General features: G+C 36.1%; 1 protein-coding gene across 4 annotated transcripts in view; it reads left to right on the plus strand.

The window, feature by feature from the left end:
• The first annotated feature begins 2,273 nt into the window (after positions 1-2,273).
• Positions 2,274-19,877, plus strand: part of LOC129747421 (zinc finger protein 260-like) — a 35,871-nt gene continuing 18,267 nt past the window's right edge. For 2 of the 4 annotated variants that reach the window (XM_055741633.1, XM_055741641.1), the window contains exon 1: positions 2,274-2,648. In XM_055741633.1, the coding sequence (XP_055597608.1) occupies positions 2,574-2,648 (75 nt within the window). In that variant the 5' untranslated portion in view covers positions 2,274-2,573. The remainder of the gene's footprint in view (positions 2,649-19,877) is intronic. The other 2 variants (XM_055741631.1, XM_055741632.1) reach the window with 2 other exon arrangements.

The following is a 19,877-nucleotide window of genomic DNA, read 5'->3' on the forward strand; positions in this document are numbered from 1 at the left end:
TTTAACTTTGCGCGAAACGAAAAATAATGACTTAACTGACTTCTATATAACGTTATTCCAATTTTTGATATATCATTTTTTTTCAGTTTAGTGATGATTGCTATTTTATGATAATTAACAATCTATCGTAGAAAAAAGTTGTGAAATAATTTAATTCAAGATAAGCATGTCTCGAAGGTTGCTCATCCCTGCTCTAGAACATAGGTCGGCAACCTGTGGCTCGCGAGCCGTATGCGGCTCTTTAGCTAACTGCGCAAATAATATATATACATATATATTTTAATTATTATTTGTAAAATTGTGTTAAACCGATAATTAAGTCTCGTGACCTGGCACATGAATTGTCATAGGGCCAGAAGACAATTTTAAAATTGCATCCACTGTTAGAAAAAGTGGAAAGGACCAAATGCCAAAAAAGTTTTTTTGAAGCCTAATTTTACAATTTTTTGCTTTTCACTGTTTTTGAAGCATCAGCATAGAGGTTTAGTGTATCATAAACCGTAAATGCAAAAATAATTGTTGTTTTAAAAAAACAAAAACTAACATCAAATTATTTATTTCCAGAATGTGTGTATATTTCTAATCAATCGAACACAAAAGTTGAGTTGTACTGTAGCTAACTAGAAAATCTGAGTTTAAGATTTACAAAAAAATAGTTCTTAGATAGCCACTGTTTTGTTATCAAACAACATAACCCTCATCAAGTTTTATATTTTAAACACTCGCAATTCCTTTTTTGCCCTTTATGAAAATTTATCAGTTGAAATTTCCAAAATCGATTTAGAATCAATCAATCATTTTGAACAATATTAACAACTTTGACGCGTAACAACATAAAAATATTGGAAAACCCACCTCAATCTTATCATATTTATTTGAACTTAAAACGATAATTTCAGATTACTCGGTTTTAACCGTATTTTCATAGAAAAAATTGGGAAATGTCCGGTCCTGTTCGGTTGCCCGAATATCGAGGAAAAAGGCCTGGGGTATTCCCGGATAATTCACAATTTTTACGAAATTCAAATTTTTCAACTTGTTTTAGCGATAAAAAATCGCATGCATTTTTTGGAACTGTGGGATAAGAATTGAGTTGTGCCTTGATAGAAATTAATTTTACTGTGTTTATTTTTAAGCTTTTCTCTCACCTTTTTGTGTAAAATACCTTAATTTTTCCTGGATTTGCACAGATATAACCTGGTTTTGAGTTTTAAATTTAGAAACCCCAAGCCCGTATTTGCCCGGCCTGGATACGTACAGAAAAAAATCTATAGAGCTTACTCAATAAATAACGGATAAGTAAGTAAATAGATACATGAAATTCAAATACAAAATTCCAAAACTGAGAATTACAAATTAAAGTTTTACAGCTGTTCAATTTCGAATCAGCTTTAATCTAACCACCCCTTATGAAATTAATCTTTAAATCCTGAAGCCTTTTTATTATAATTAAATTTAATATATTGAAAAAAGAAAACCTTTGAAATTTAGACGCTTAAAATTTGAAGTGTGATGTCTGCGGTCAATATTTACCAAAAGCACACAAATGTTGAACGAAGTTTCAGTAACGGAGATATTTTAACAGTTAATTACCGTTGTTTTAATGCCCAAACTGCATAATACATTGTTGTAATGAAATATTTAATAATCTTTCTTAAATTGAAATAACACAATCATCTAATCAAAATTGTTCAATTTTGGTTAGATGATTTTGTGTTATTATTTGAATCTGAAAGTATCCAACTACAACTTTAAAAGATCTAATTGGAAACCACCAATTTAGTTGGATCGTCAAGTTCAAGGCCAACAATCTAGTATCAAGGTACTTTAAGGTGAAACTGGGAAAGTGCTTTAACCTACCGATTCAGTGATAGACCTTTCAAGCTTGCCTTTGAAGGTTTCTGCAGGAAAATCGAGAAAATCAACTCTCTTCACATGTGATAATTTGAACATCCGTTCCAGCGTATGTACAATATATACGCAAATGTGTGAAAACAACAAACAAAATACGCCGATCTTTGCGTATCAACCAACCAACATGTATGTGAGTATGAACCCTCACGCAATTTGCATATCGTGGAATGAGTTGACCAGGAAGAGCATCCCTTTTTCCGATCTATTTAGATGTTGTGTGAAAGGGTTGTTTTCCTGTACATAGGTCGACGCATCAGGCAGCATCACACATGTTTGACCGACCGGTATTTCGATATTTTGGGTACGGACGCGCGTCGTCGTGTCGTTTATTTAATTCGGAATAGGGAAAATGCACTGGACGCTGTCGGATGAATTTGGTCAGTCAGTCGGCGAGTGACCTTTTTGCATAGCGCATTTGAAATCTCTCCGGATGGTGTTGCAGCCTCTCGTGTTTGATAGAAAATGCACCTGATCTAGCGCCACGCTAAACATGCAGTCTGATTATTCGACCATTGTGCAATATATTTGACCTGTTCCAAGCGGGGGATTGGTGTGCGAATAAATTTCCAAGATATAGTGAAGAAGTGCAATGGGGTTGTGCATTTGAGTTGTGCTCTTGCACTGTTCTGTGTATCGCCGTTGGGGAGCAGCCGTAAACCATGCAACAATGCACGAATTCTGACACGGAGCTGTGGAAAAATCGCTCAACCATGCGTTACGAGGATTTTACAGCGGTAAGAATAAATAAGTTGATGGAGAAGTAGTCCTGAAGCTCATGAGTTTTTTTTTATTTGTTTTTTTTTACGAATCAAAACTTATACTTTATGAGTTTTTATTTGTTAAACATCAATAGCTTAAATATATTTTACAAAGTTTTTCTTTCACGGTGTAAATCGTTTAAAACGATCAAATTAGGCCGGGACAAATATAAAATTCCTCTTTTTTAAACCTGAACCACCCCTACCGCCCCACTCCCCCCTCCCCCCAATGGTGAAATTGATTTTCCCGAAAACCCCGAAGGGGGAAATTAAAAAAGTTTAAAGAATTGTATTAAAAATTGAATATTTTAACAATTGCAAGAACAAAAAATTAACTATGAATGATGGACATTTTATTAACTTTGGGTTATTTTCTTCAAATTTTTTATACTAAATTTCTCGAATTTTCGATTGTGTGCAATTTAGAAAATATTAAAATTTATTGCATTTTAGGTTTTGTCCAATTTATTTAAAATAACAACAGAAGAAGAAGAATAAACAAGAATGAACAACACAAGATCTATCGTTTCAATATTTTCAATTCAATTCAAAGTGAGCATTCCAGATTGACCTATTTTTCAACAAAATGTTCTAGACAAGTCCGACCCGGCCCGGATGTCCGGATATTGGAGGAACGGTTTTATTATTCGCATTATTTGGAAAATTCAACAAAAATCTCAAATGTAGTTTTGATTTTTACGCCCAAAAATGGTTTCAAAAAACCTTGTTTCATCGAAATCAATAAAAAAAATCGGATGCCTTAAACACGAATTAAAATCACATTCCAAATAATTTTGCTTCGCTCTCTCCTCAAATTTTTGGATTGTTGCCTCAGATATTAACCAGGTTTAAAATAAAATGCCCGGAACAAGCAAAAATGCCCGACTACGTGCGATAATAATTCTGAAATGCTCCATATAATGGTATAAATCGAACATATGGTCCTGGTCTTCCGCAACCAACACATCCCTCACTTGAACGTTATGTGATCAATCCGTTATATTCGCTCTGGCAAAAAGACGTGACTCACGCCACTGAAGTTTTTGTTTGAAAGCGGGACTTTGATATAAACTCAAATAATATTGCCAAGTTTCTTGATTGTTGTGTGAATGTGAGGTTGCTAATGATCATCACGAGTTTAATGTAATCTTTAGATCAGGAATGAGCAACACGCGGCCCCTGAGACCTTTTTTTGTGGCTCGAGAAGTTTTTTCTAAAATTGAATTAATTTTTCAAAGTTTTCCTTCGATAAATTGTTAGTTTTAATAAAATACTTGTCAATACTATATAGAACGGAAATAATGAATACTCCGGTGAATTGTTCAAAATTTTATTTCACGAATATTAATTTGCATTCATCCTACAATTATATAGATTGGTTACATTTTTCTAGAAATTTAACATTCATTATGTTTTTTGAAGGCGTGAGTGCAATACTATTGTCAAAAACGTCATACGGACCCCGTACGATTCAGGCAACATTCGACTTTGGCAACATTCGTGCCGAAGGATCGTTCTTTTTTTTAATGCTTAGAACTAATATAATTGAGCCGATCTTATATATTGATTGCTTATATAATATTTTACATTAATTTTGATTAATTAAAACAAAAATGGCGAAAAAGCGTAGCCGGATGATTTTGGCAATATTCGTTTTTGGCAATACAAAATGTACGGGCGTTTTGCCAAAATCGAACGTATCGTAAAAAATCAAACGGTCTGTATTGAAGTTGTTTTTTCATTAATTTATTTCAATTTTTCTTAAAGTCTGTAAGTCGGCAAATCAAATAAAAAAAATCGGAGGACTCATTATGACCACATGATGGCTATTTTATCAAACATGCAATTGAAAGATAAATGGTTGGGGTTCGACCAGACTGAACTGAACACTATCAACATTTTTTCGAGCTAAGCGAGCTTTATGCAAAAATATTATAATCTAGGAACAAAATCTGATCAGTATATCAACCAGATAGTCTATAGTTTGATCCAGTGATCCATCAAATTTATCCTAATCGAATGTATTAGTTGTTTTGATCTCGCATTTCAATTACAAGCGATTCAAATGCTGTAGTATCCAAATTTTCTCGTGGCGCTCAGTTCGGGCTGGTCAAAGCCCGGTCAAATATACTTGAAAAGTCATACCAAACATTGAAAAATTGCGTCTTTTCACTTAAAAACCAACGGCCTTGAACAATTTCCGTTAATGTTTTTGTTTTGAAGAACAAGCGTTTGCGAAAAAGTTCAAGCGATTTTTATATGAAGATGACAGCAGTTGGTGCACAACCGGTTGGCCACCAGATGAAAACAAATACGGCATTAATTTGTTAAAAAATGTAGATTTTGTTTCCTTTTTTTTAATTTTTTGAGCTAACATTTGTTAATAGAGAAAATTTAATATCTTATGTTCTCTAAATCTGCAAATTAAATATAATTATTTTTGGAATTTAAATTGGCCTGTTTGCCGGGTTCAAAAGGTTGCTGACCCCTGCTTTAGATGAACGAACATGTCGTTCAAAAATGCTCAAAATTAAGTTGATAGATGCAAAGCAAGAAAAATGATCACGTAAATTGTTATGGGCGGCTAGTGTCTTCACTTACCCTGCTTTATGGGGTAAGTGGGAACGATAGTTTTACCCTTTGATTTCTCAGGAAATTTTCAATTAAGTAACTTATGTTTTAAAAGTTAAATACTTTATTGCTCCAATAATCCTAACATTAGCTTAGCTCAGCGTAGCTTAACTTTATATGCTTATGCTTAAGCTTATGGTACATACACAGCCATATCTGATCAGCATCCAGGTGAGTAATAAATGTACATTTACTACCCATTTTAAATTGGCCGGGCCCACTGTGCGGTATTGGACGCAGTTTGTTTGTTTTTTTTTTCTGGGATTTTAACACTATCGTGTTATTCATCCCTAAGTATTGGACGCAGAGACAACTGGAACTCTTCCAAAAGCTTTTGCGGGAGACAAATTTTAACAATTGAGCAAAGCTAAGAAGAGTACAATGAAAAAAAATTTCAAAACAGTAAGAAAAACTATAAAATAAAAAAAAAAACCGAGTTATTTAAAGTCATTCGTCATACTGCCAATTTGTTGGGAGTAAAAGGTATGATCAAATTAAGCATTCCAGAAAAGCCCGGATTTATCCGAAATCTAAGCAAAATCCAAACCAATACTACATTTTTCTTCACATGATGTTTTTTTTTTAAACCTTGTTTCATAGAAATACATGTGCACACATTTTTTGGAAAATTAAAATTTGAATTAAACGTCGCTGATGTGACTAAATAAAAAATAATTTTTCATGTGTTCATTTTTCACCTTTTCTCTCGAATTTGCATGAGAAAAGCTTGGATTATGGTCATATTTTCCGGATATTGCCCGGTTCTTTAATTGAAATTTTTTTAAATCCAACAACCGGAAATGTCCGGGTTTGCCCGTCCTGAATACGCTCAGAAAAATTCCTGAAAGCTTAAGTATGACGTATATTATAATTATAAATTTTCTCATATTTTTTTAACTAATGAAAGAGAAAAATCATGAACTGAATAGATATTCCTTTTTGGATTATTCGAGGGAAAAGCAGTATTTGATGTTATGCTGACAAACCACGCCAAACCCGATAAAATACTTGATTTCAAAAAGAGATTTTAGGCGCGTTATTCCTTTGAACAAACATTTTTTTAGATTTGTGCGCTACGAGCATTCGAGTATATTGCTTTTGTGCTCATCGTTAACTGTTTGGGGGTTTATTGCATACTTGAAGGCGCTTTGTAAATTACGATTCAACGATGCCTTCATGAATACGGGACATTTATGTAAGGTATTAAAAGTTTTTGAAATTTGTATTTCTTGTATAAGATTTGGTAAACACACTTCATATACAGAAACAAACAATTTGATTGTTCTGATTAAACAGCTCTTATAAAAAAGAGTACATTTTGTAAAATTTTACAAAGTGAAGAGTACGCCCATTTTTCGGTCGAAAAAGAGTACATGTACTCTTAAAAGAGCACGTATGGTCCTCTCATAAGGATTCGAAGTTGATTTCAAAGCTATCTGATAGAAAAAAAGCTAATTCATGAAACTAAAACTAACGATAGACAAAAAAAAATTTAGGAGAAGAAAAATGGTCCACATATTCTGAAATCAATTGAAATATCTGAAAACTAGTTAAAAATAATATAAAAAAACTCAACAGACTGTGATTTTAAATCTGGTTTGTGAAATATAATTTAGCTTTGACATTGCTTAGTTAATTTCACATTAAGATTTCAATTTTTAATATAAAAAAATTGAAAAGATATGAAAAATCAGTTTTGGTATAAAAAATTAAGGGTAACAATCTATATATCTATATATATAAAAATGAATTTCTGTCTGTCTGTCTGTCTGTCTGTCTGTCTGTCTGTCTGTCTGTCTGTCTGTCTGTTCCCTATAGACTCGGAATCTACTGAACCGATTTGCGTGAAACTTGGCAGGTGGGGGTATTGGAGGCCGGGGAAGGTTCCTATTATGGTTTGAGACCCCTCCCTCTCTTCATAAGGGAGGGAGGGGCCTCCCAAACAAAAGACAATTTTTTGCATAACTCGAGCACCCATCAAGCAAATGGTATCAAAATTGGCATGAGGTGGTATTTGGGTACGAAGAATATTCCTATGAATAATAGGTACCCCTCCCTCTTCTCAGTTGGGTGATAGGAAGGGGGGAGGGGGGCTACCTTACAATTTTTCATATAACTCGAAAACTAATCAAGATATTGGAACCAAATTTGGCACGGGAAGGTTTTGAGATACGAAAAATATTTAGATGATTATTTGAGACCCCTCCCCCTTTTTTGTAGAAAGAGGGGGGGCCTCTTTCATATTTTTTTACATAACTCAAAAACTTATAAAGCAAATGGAACCAAATTTGGTATGGGAGGGTATTTGGATACGAAAAATATTTCTATAACTCTATTCTATGATTTGAGACCCATCCCTCTTTCCAGTTGGGAGAAGTAAAGGGGGGAGGGGCCTCTTTTATAATTTTTACACAACTCAAAAACTAATTAAGCAAATGGAACCATATTTGGCATGGGCGGGTCTTTGGGAACGTGACATGTTCTAATGATTGTTTGAGAACCCTTCCTTCTTCCAGTGGGAAGAAAGGAGGAGGGAGGGGAGTTTCATACAATTTTTACATCATAACTAAAAAACTACAACAGAAAATGGAACCAAATTTGGCATGGAACGATATTTTTGTACGAGAAATGCTTCTATGAATATTTGGTATCCTTCACTCCTTCAAAGAGGTGGATGAAAAGGGGGAGGAAAGGTCTCCCTTGCCATTTTCAGTATAACTGGAGTGTTGATTGAGCAAATTGAACCATATTTGGCATATGAGGGTATTCGGATTCGAGAAATGTTTCTATCATAAATTTAAGCCCCATCTTTTTTTCAGCGGAAAGATATTAAAAGGGAAAGGGGAGCTTCCATACAATTTTTTTTTGCATAACTCGAGAATTTATCGAGCAAATGAAACCAAATTTGGCATCAAAAAGTATTTGAGTATGAAAAATACTTTTTCTAAATCCGAGAAATGGACAAAACTTAACATGGAAAATCATTTTGGTATGATTCTATGATTATCTGACACACCATCCTCCTTTCAGTGAGTAGGTACATAGGAGAAGGGAGGTGAGCCCAATACAATAGTGTAAGCATAAGTTCTCAGTTTATGCTAACGAAGCCAACAAATGGAAACAAGTATGGCATGGAAAGGTACTTGGTTACGGGATATCTTTCTATGATTGTTATAGATCCTTACGCTTTACAGTGTAGATAGGGGAAGAAAGGAGGAGGGTCCATATAAATTTTGTTGTAAAGCTTAAAAACATATCAACCAATGGAACTTTATTTGATATAAGGGGATTTTTGGGAACGAAAAGATTAGGTATGATTATTTAAAAACACGACCTCCATTCAGCAGGGGATGAAGGTAAGGACAGGGGAGGGAATCTCTTATTAGTTTTTCAGCATAAATCCAGAACATATCAAGAAAAACAACCATATTTTATAAGTTAGATTGTTTGCGTACGATTAATTTAAGACCGTTCAGACAGCTTCAAATTATCAGATCTTTAACACAAATTTATAGAGCAAGATTCAGAATATTCGTTATGTAAGTTATCTTTGTGCTGCAATTCGAAACTCCAGCTGCAGCTCTCATTTTATAGCTAATGCTTATAAATTATGTGATAATTTGATTTCATGTAATGCCAATAAAAAAATAAAAATTTGAATAATTTTTGAAAATAACATTTGATTTTGGAAGGTGTAGCAAAGCACACCGGGTCAGCTAGTATATATATATAAAAATGAATTTCTGTCTGTCTGTCTGTCTGTCTGTCTGTCTGTCTGTCTGTCTGTCTGTCTGTTCCCTATAGACTCGAAAACTACTGAACCGATTTACCTGAAAATTGGCAGAAGGGGGTATTGGAGGCCGGGGAAGGTTCCTATTATGGTTTGAGACCCCTCCCTTTAACAGGAAGGGGGGAGGGGGTCTTTCATATAGAAGTAATAAGTCTTCATAACTCGAGAACTGATCAAGCAAATCAAACCAAACTTGGCATGGGAGGGTACTTGGGTACGAGGGATATTTCTAAGAATATTTGGTACCCCTCCCTCCTTTCAGTGAGGAGATAGAAAGGAGGGAGGGGGCCTACCTTCCAATTTTTTACATAACTGGAAGACTAATCAAGCTAATGGAACCAAATTTGGCATGGGAGGGTAGGGGAATACGAGGAATGGTTCTATGATTATTTCAGACCCCTCTCTCCTTCCAGTGAAGATACAGGAAGGAAGAAGGGGGTTTTAATACCTTTTAAATAGCATAACTTGAAAACTATTCGATCAAATGAAACCAAATTGGGCTTGGAAGTTTATTTGGGTACGATAAATAGTTCTTTGAACAATTGCTACCCTTCCCTCCTTCCAGTGAGGAGATAGAAAGTGTGGGGGGGGGGGCTCTTTTACAATTTTCAGCATAATTGGATAGCTAACCAAGCAAATGAAACCAAATTTGGTGTGGGAAGGTATTTGATAACGAAAAATGTTTCTATGATATTTTGAGAACCCTTTGTTCTTCAAGTTGTAGAACCTTGAGGGAGGAGGGTGCTTCCATACAATTTTTACATTACTCGGGAACTTACCAGCAAATGAAACCAAATTTGGTTTGTAAGGGTATTTGAGCACATGGAATGTTACTGTGAATATTTGGTACTACTGCCTCCTTCCAGTTGCGTGATAGGGAAGAGAAATAGGGCTCCTTTACAATTTTTCGCGTAACTTGAGCAAATGGAAACAATTTTGGCATGGGATAGCATTTTGATACGTAAAAAGGAGATTAGCTTATTTGAGACTTCTTTCTCCTTCAATTGGGGATACAGTTAGAGAGGACGGGAGCTCATATACGATTATTTTGCATAAACCAAGCACTTATCTAACAAGTGGATCCAAATATGACATGGGAACAATGATACAATCGAGCAAAGGGATCAGAATTGGGCATAAGCATGAATTTGAATACACGAAATGTTTGATCTTGATCCCTTCCTTCGAGGTAGCGGATGATAGGCATCAAGAGGGGTTCCAATACAAATTTTATGGCACAACTCGACAACTAATAAAGCAAACGAAATCAAATTTGGCATGGGAGGGTATTCGAGTACAAGAAATGTTTTTTCGGTGGTTTAGCACCCCTATCTCCATTCAGTGGAACGATATAATGGGAAGAGGGAGACTCATATATCAAGAAAATGGAACCAAATTTGCATGGAAGCATATTTTTGTACGGGTAATGTTGCTTCGATGGTTTGAGACCCCCTTCTCCTGCCAGAGGGGAGATATAAACTGGGGAGAGAGTCACCCATTTTTTTAATAGCTCGAGAGCTTATCGGGAATGAATCGATGTAATCGTATTTATATATAAGAAGTGTTTTTCTGATGTTATGAGACCCCATTCCTTCCATTAAAGTTAAAGGAATGATGCAGGGGGTCACTCTCACAATTTGTATAATAATTCAAGAACGGATAGGTTAAATGAGTGTCCCTTGATGTTATTTTGTTACAGAAAATTTTTCTATGATAGTTGGAGACCCTCTCTACAAATGAAGGGACAGCGAAAATTCCATAAATAAAAAAAAATTACATAAGCTATAAACTTATGAAGCAAAGAAATCTAGAGTCATAAAAAGGATGAAAACACGGATTTAAAAAAAAATAATCAAGATTTCAAAATAAAAACGTTGCAATTTTATTTTGAAAAAACATTTTAATGATATTGAAATTGAATTTAGAATTTTGTGCAAATAAATGAAAAGTTAAATAACTAGGGACCACAAATTTCAATAATTTTTGGAAGGTGTAGCAAAGCACACCGGGTCAGCTAGTCTTAGGGGAGAGTGGGGATACTTGATCCCCTTTTCTTATTTTCACGATATATTTTTGGAAAAATTTAGCAACTCGCCGTCTTTGACATTTTCTGATAGCTTGTAACTTCAAGTTTCTATGCTCCAAAATTTAGAACGATACTTGAACCCGTTGATGAACTAGAAGCATTTTCGTGGGAGTAAAAAAATTGCGATTTTTCTGAAGTTAGGGGAGACTTGATCCCCTATTGAAGGAGACTTGATCTTTTATTCAGGAAACCCTAATCCTTGTATAAAAATCAAACAAAACCTCAAGATAGAATGTTTATTGACTATTTTGGTCATGTATTTTCTCATTTCACAATTTATAGCAGACATAAGAAGAAAATTCTATAACTTTGTCTCAACGCTAATAACATTGCATACTTAAAGGCGCTATTTTTTATAATTAAGAGAAAATTAATTATTTATGCTCTTTTCTTCAGACAATTGTTTGATAAATATTAGTTTTTGGATAAATATTAGTAATTTCGTAATCAACATTCATAACGATCAATTCAGAAGAAGAATATGCCGTTTGGAAGGGGGATCAATTGTACCCAACTCTAGGGGATCAATTGTACCCATAATCAACATTTTAGAAAACTTTTTCTGAAAAAAGTTGAGAGTTTTCCATTGCTTTGAAAATATGGAATTATGAAGTTCATTTTACGCTCGAACGATTGATTCATTGGAACAAATATTTTTTTCATAATTTTCCCAAGTAAGGAACATTTTACAGTGATGAAAAAAGATCTTCAAGTTACATTTTGTGAAATTTTTCAAACAAAGTTCAATTACTCAAACTATTATTTTGTTAAAATTTTTTAAACTACAAGCATTGTTATTTTGCTCATTTTGGCACATTTTTCTAGAACATTTGATCTTAGTAAGACATTCCAGTTTCGATATATAGCTAAAGAATCAAGTATCCCCAGGGATCAAGTATCCTCATTCTCCCCTATATATAAAAATGGAGGCGTTTTCTTTGTAACACCATCACGTATGAATGGTTAGTCAGAATGAAGTGAAATTTGGTGTCCGAGGGTTTTTCAGGCCAGAGATGGTTTGTATAATAGTTTCAAGAATCTCACATTTTATGGAAGGGAGGTCCCATACAAAATTATCTCTTTTCCACATCTTATATATGAAAATGGAGGCGTTTTCTTTGTAATGCCATCACGTAAAAACGGACAATCGGAATGAAGTGAAATTTGGCATTCGAGGGTTTTTCGGGCCAGAGATGATTTGTATATAATAGTTTCAAGATTATTACTTTTTATTGAAGAGGGGAGCTCCTATACAAAATCAACTAGAAACGGGAGAAAACTCAAACAACTTGAAGACAATTTTCGTGAAAACTGATTCACGAGCACGTAGAAGTTAAATAGCTGTAAACATTTTTCAACGATTTATTAAGTAACGGGTAAAACGAAGTTTCCCGGATCAGCTAGTTCTTAATATTTCTATATCTTTTTAAAGCGTCTGAGCAAAGATAGAAGAAATATATTGAAAAATTTCAATATATGTAGCGTGGCGAGTATGAAAGTAGTGTGGTATGAAATTATCTAAAAACACGAAGTAATAACCAAAATACCAAGGAAAACAACATGACCAAATTTGACAAGTTCCAAATTCTCAAATTGAGGAACATTTTGAATTTTAACCAGAATTTATCATCAGCAAATGTAAAAAAAAATAACCCCTAAAAAATCTGATATTTCAAATGATTTTAGGTCTTGTCGAATTACGTTTCAAAATGGTTTTTTGTATAGTAAACGACAAAATCATACCTAAATCAAAGGTTAGATCAGCTTAATTTTTCAGCACATTTTACAGCTGTTAAATCAGATTGATCAAGAGTCACTATTAACTTTTTTTTGTTTTATTTCATTTCGGAGCTAAATTCCGTAACTACCTTTGGTGAATTAACGTTATGAAATTTTAAATAGGTTATTTTAAACTTTCAAAGAGGGGATCTAAAATGCAATTTAAACTTCCATAATATGTAGGTACTTTGCTAGCTCTAGGCCTTTGTTTGCTTTCAGCTAAGAATAACTTCATTTTACGTTCTGCTATAAAATTATTCGGAAAATAAAATGGTTCGCAATAATCATCCAAGAAACGAAAAAAAAAAATGTTCAAATTTCCGCTTCCATATTTCTTTTTTTTTTATTCAGTAATAAAACAAATGCGAAGCCCTAATTGGCCTGTAGCCATCTCCTGCTTATATAAAACAATTCCTTATTATTTTCCCCGACCCTCGGGCGCTGCAATGAAAAATACATCCCAAAAGTGGCGTCTTTGCCCGTTCGTCCACACTTCCGCAAAGCCCTAGCATGCCGCCTGGCCTGGTCCACCCTCTGCCAAGGAACCCAGAAGCAAGGACCAGCCAGCCAGTCGGTCGGTCGATCGGTTGATGGCGGTGGGCGCTTCTGTTATCCTTTTTTTTTCTTCTTCTCTTCAGCTCTTTCGGAATAACGACCCACCCCCTCGAGTGATTTATTTTTAAACGTTGCCAACAACGAACACACTGGATTTTCTTTTCTAAACATTTTACGATAATATCAGTGATAACCACTACACTTTCAGTTTTATATCGTCCCCTTTTAATGTATAATTTTGTTTTTGGTCGTCCCATCCCGGTCTCTTGGACAGATGAAAAGAAAAAAAATACACGAACCCTACGCAATCTTTTACTTTGCGCTTTTCCCCGTACAGGCGAGGAGAGTTCTCTTTTTATGTTTTATTTTATTTTTATTTTTTTGATTATTTTCTCCACCGAAGACGTTTCCATCAGTAATTTATTGTCAGTGTGCCCGAGTGAAAAGGATCCTCCTTCTACCGGTCAATGTGCGTAACTTGCTAAAGCTGTTGGAATTTCGAATTTTCTTCCAATGAAATCTTTTTCGGTGGGTGAAAAAATCTCAACACAGTCAAAATGTTCGTTTCCGAAATTTTTAAAAAAACACCATGCCAAGATGTAGGTTTTTTAATTCCACCCGGTAAGTTGTTTAATGCCAAACAAAGTGTAGGAAAAAAGGTTTTCCACCGCGCGTCTCGCGCCTTGGTTGCACATTTTCCACGAGGGATTTGTTTTTCCACCACACTCGTACAACTCTGGGTGGTTGTCGGAAGAAAGGCGGCAGATGTAACGAAAAAAACACACCAACTCACACTCTCGCTCTTCCCTGCCCTCAGTCGGAAAAGTTGGAATGAGTCGACCGGGGCATTTTCTCGGCTTAGCCAGTCGGTCGGTCCCGTTCGTGGATTCTGTTAGTGATTTTGGCGAAAGGGTTGGAGAAGGATGAAGGAGGATGGTATTTCTTGCAGCCATCGGAAGGCACAGTGCTGCCATGAGATTTTTTTTTATGATTCTTTTAAAGTATAGCTAAAAAAAGCTTGTTCCGGACTATTCAAATTACCAGATGTGGTCTGTAAAACCAAGTACTTCTATTGTTTCAATATGAGATTTTTTATTTTTTTGAAACAATACGTATCAATCAAAAGTTTTCCAATTACTTCAGCAAAATGGAAAACACCCATTTGGTTCCTGAAGACGTTTATGGTCATAGCCTAAATATGAAAGCATATAATAGCAGACATTTGGATAATTTCTAATTTTTTTTGCCATCATGGAGAAAAGTGCATGGAGGGGTATGCCGCAAACAACATTCAGGTTGTGCCCAACTAAAAGACTGCCATAGGGCAAGGCGCAGGATGCAGAACGCAAGGACCCAAGAAAGGAAGCGAAGCTTAGGCCACTCTTCACAAGCTCGAGATCGGCCCTCCGCAGGGCCATCAATGCAAGCAAGAGGGCACGTTTCAAACAACTTTGCCGTGACATCAACGACTGTCCATAGGCCGATGCCTCTCGAATAGTCATTGCCAAAACTAAAAGTGGTGGTGCGCCACCTGAAACCTGAATTAAGGGGGGGGGTAGGGTCTAACGGGTATAAAAAAACACCATTTTCACGATTTTTTTCTAGAGCTATCGTTCAAACAAATGTATTCCAATTTTTTGCATTATACAAAGCATTGTTAAAAGAACATTTAGTAATTTTTTCGTAGAAAAATATTGAAAAATGAGCCGGTGACGGAGCACGTTCGAGGATGCCTTTTAAAAAACAGGATTTGCGGTGGACACTGTATCTCACCACAGAATCATCTGAAGTCAAAAAATCAGAGCAAAATATTTTTAATAGATGTTTTTCTGGACCCCAACGTTTTTATTTAACTTAAAAAAATTTTAATTAAATTTTTGTGGCTGTTTGAAGTAAAAACTACGATTTTTCACGAAAAAATCCGCCATTTTTCACCTTTAAAATCTCCCCAAAGTAATAATATCAAAAAAGAAAAACGTTGGGGTCTGGTATTTTATATGTAGAAAATATGTTCCAAATTTGAAAAGAATCGGATAAGTAGTTTTCAAATGACGATGTCCACGGACTTTAAAAATGTGCTTTCGAGAAAAACGCGTTTAAAGTTTCTGCTCTTGCTTTCTTGCAGTATTAGATAGGAGGAGATAAAGGCCTATAATTTCTACAGTTTTGCTTCAATCGACTTGAAAATTTGACACAACATTCTTGAAATGTTTTACAATAAGAAAATAAAAAAATAAAAAAATCGATTTTTTGAAAGTGTTAGACCCTACCCCCCCCCTTAACGAGGTGTCCCGTACGATTGATACACCAGCATAGTTAGAAGATACGATTACGAGGGACGAATTTCGCGAAATCGCCAAGTCTCCCCGACCAAGGAAGGCCCCGGACCAAACGGGATTCCGAACATCGCAGTGAATGCCGCAATCAGGGAGTTTCCCGAAATGTACTGGACATCATTGCAACGATATGTGATGGAACGGGTGTTCCCCGACACGTGGAAGTGGCAAAAACTAGTCCTTCTGCCAAAACCGGGTAAGCCTTTAAGAGACCCATCGAAGTACCGGCCGATCTATTTACTGGACACAGCGAGTAAGGTCCTGGAGAAGGTGATTCAGAACCGACTCCAGAGGCACACTGAAAGTGAGGGCAGACTCTTGGAGAAACATTTTGGTTTCCGTAGAAGACGCACCACCGTAGATTCGACTCGCTCTGTCATTGAGATAGCGGACAGAGCCAGGAAGAGGAGAGGGCTCCGCTTTTGCGCGGTAGTCACTCTGGACGTGAAGAACCAACAGCGTCAGTTGGACAGCGATTGCGTCGTCGCTCATCCAAACGAGGGTCCCGGCATTTCTGAATAGGCTTGTGGAAAGTTATTTCCCCACAATGGAATGTTATTTCCAACTACAGTATATTACCAGTGAGGGCTTACGGACACAAGAGGTTTTGGCGGGTGTGGGACATCACGTACGAGCTCCTACGAATGAGCTTCCCATCGGGAGTTGAACTCGTAGGATTTGCGGATGATGTAGTCCTCTTGGAGAGAGGCTCTTCGACACTGAAGGTACACCTACTTGCCACAGTAGCTATCCAGGCAGTGGAAAGCTGGATGCACTCCAAGTGCCTGTGTCTAGCCCACCACAAAACCGAGATGATGCTGATCTAACCCCAAACAGGTAGCATTGCAGTTTCACGAGTTATGTCGACTACGTGTTGTAAGAGAGCGGCAATGGTTACGGCCGCACTCACACGTATGATATAGAACTCCTCGGCAATCCGCAGTAGCAAGAGGAGGATACTGTCAGGCGTGACCAAGTTAATCTTGCGGTACGAAGCAACGGCCTGGAGGCAGGCCCAGGAAAGACAATGTAACCTACAGAGACTTAGCAACATTCAGCGGCTGATGAACCTGCGGGTTATCCTTGGATACCGGACCATCCCGTCCGAAGCCGTCTGTGTAGTGGATGGCGTCATGCCAATCTCGGTTTTGCTAGAGGAGGTTGTCTATTGCTACGACAATAAAGACACGCCCAATGTACGAGATCTCGCCAATGAGGAATCGATGTCCAACTGGTGGCAGCTGTGGGACAGCTCAGCGAGAGGAAAGTGGACCCATTGTCTGATCCCGCACATCGGGAGCTGGATCGGAAGAAGACACAGTGAAGTGAACTGCAAGAATAGCAAAAATAACAAAATTGCTAAAATGAAAAAATGACACAAATGACAAAAATTACCAAAACAAAAAATACAAAGCTCAAAAAAAGAAAAAAATAAAACTAGAAAATAACACACATTTTAGAAATTACATAATATTGACAAAAATAACAAAAATGACAAGAACAACCAAAACTAATAAAAAACTTTTTGTCATTCTTTTGTTGTTGTTACCTGTGCATCTGGTTTCTAAAGCTCCAGTAACTTTTTTATATTTTGGTTTTCTGTAGCTATTATTATTATTTTTTTTATAATTTTCGTCCTTTCTGTTTTTTTTTGTTATTTTAGTAATTTTATAACTTGGAAATTAATTTACCATCCTCGTGACAAATTAGGCCGAAATAAACCTCAATTTTTTCCACCTACCCCAATTCGATTTTTCCAAAATTCCCGAAGGTTGGAATAAATAAAGTTCTAGATACTTAATTGAAAAAATTGATTTATTCTTCAAAAATTCAAATAGTTGAAAGAGCGAAAGTCGAACGGTAGGAGAGGATAATTGTATCACCTTTTGTATTCGAGATTTTTTAAACAAAATATCTAAAAAAAAACTTGATTTTTTTTTATTTTATGCAATGCAGGGGAGAAAAGGGCATAATGGCCACTTTAAGGAAAACGCTTATTTAACCATAGAGAACAGCTATAATATGTAAATTATATCATTGTTTCGTGTTCAGACACTCAAATAGTCTATTGCCTAATTGGATGAAACTTGAAAAAGGAGATAGAAACGTTTAAAAATGCATTTTAAAATTTTTTGCCGAAAGCTGAAAACCAGTCACTGTAGGGGCATAATGAGAGCCACCTGGGGCAGTATAAGCACCATTAATCAAGGCAAAATGAGCGTTTTCTGTCGGAGAATCTAGCAGCGAATTCGACTCGATGAAGTCAACTGAATGAAAGAGCTACAGCTTGACTTGTTTCATCTGACTCAAGTTCGATTCCTGGTCAAGGTGATTTTTTTTTTCATTTATCATTCATGATCAATGCATTTTGCACTAAACGGTGAGGCGTAGATTCATCAAACAAAGCAATAACAAAATTATCTAGGTCTGTTTGTAGAATGCAAACAATTAACACATGCTCATACATTAGGATGCTACTAACTGTATAATGTAACAATCAAAAAAATCAATTATGAATGGTATGTGAAAAAAAACCAGGAATCGGAACAGGAAACAGGAACAGGAATCGAACTCGAGTCTACTGATTTACCTCTCCGACACCTTACCAATAGGCCAAATCGACAGATGAAACAAGTCAAGCTGTAGCTCTATTATTCAGTTGACTTCGTCGAGTTGAATTCGCTGCTAGATTATACGGCAGAAAACGCTCATTTTGCCCTGATTGATAGTGCTATGTTCGCCCCAGGTCAACAATTTTAGGTAAAAACGCGTTTTTAAAATTGATTAAAGTGAAAAATCAAAAATTTTATAATGGTGAAAATTGAAAAATAATGTGTAAATCATGTTGCAGTGCGTACATTTCAGATCAAGATGATTTAAGAGTCATAAAAGCTTATTTGGTGGTGCTCAAAAATTATAATATTTTCGTCACTTGAGAATCTAGCTGGTTATTATTTAATATTTCTGTAAAGATGAAAAGGATATTTCTTTTTTGGTGAAAAATTAATGCTATAGGTAGTTCGAAACAAATCCTCATGAAAATTTGTTTCACAAAATACGTACTTTTGTAGAAAAAAGGAGTGCTTATTATGCCCTGGGTGCTCGTTATGCCTCTTATCTCCCCCTAGATTGCATATGAATCCACCGGAGTTTCCAAAACCGACTTTCAGAAAGTCGATTTATGGGCAAAACATTTCTTTCGAAAAAACATACATCGCCAGTGTCATCAAAAGGCGCTAGAAACCGAGATTCAGGAACGTGAGGGGAGATGGATTGTGCACACGCTGCGAAGGGATGAAAACGAGATTTGCAGAGAGGCGCTTGACTGGAATCCAGATGAGCAACGAAGAAGAGGCAGGCTCAGAAGCTCGTGGCGGCGTAGTCTAGCCGCTGAGATTCACATACTTAGTTAATTAAAATCTTGGCTGGTAGCAAGTGAAGACGCTGCTAGCAATGGAGATTGGAGATCTTTTATCTCAGCCTTATGTGTCGGACAATCGGCGCAGGACCCTTAGGTAGTAGGTTAGGAAGTGGCAAGTCAGTTGCCTCCCAAGCCGACGTCCGCAAGTTCGAGCCCAATAGTAAACATCGAACACAATTGTTACCGGATTAGTTTATCAATAACTGTCCGCCAACTGCAACGTTGATATAAAGTAGCGTATGCCATAAAGATCGTAAAACAACTATAATCGAAACAAAAAAAAAATAAAATTTTGTTTTTCCCGATTATATACGGTCACTCTAAGGAGTTTGAGGGTCGAATAATAGAAACTTTGGGTATTTTGAGAGAGTGTCTCAAGTCCGTTTTGTCTCAGTTCGTTATTGAAATTCGTTTTTCGCCGGTTTTAAAATTCGACATAGTCATTTCAGCTGCCATTTAAAAGTTCATACATACTGCTGAGAGGTCATTTCCACTAAGGATCAGACTTGGTTCTTCTCATTCTTGTAACGTGGGTGAGCCATCAGAGATGCCATTATCATGGGTGGAACATGTGTATGAGTAATTCTTGAAAATTCCAAGTATATCA

The sequence above is a fragment of the Uranotaenia lowii genome, chromosome 2 (genome assembly GCF_029784155.1).
Source record: "Uranotaenia lowii strain MFRU-FL chromosome 2, ASM2978415v1, whole genome shotgun sequence".
In the NCBI taxonomy this organism is placed as follows: domain Eukaryota; kingdom Metazoa; phylum Arthropoda; class Insecta; order Diptera; family Culicidae; genus Uranotaenia; species Uranotaenia lowii.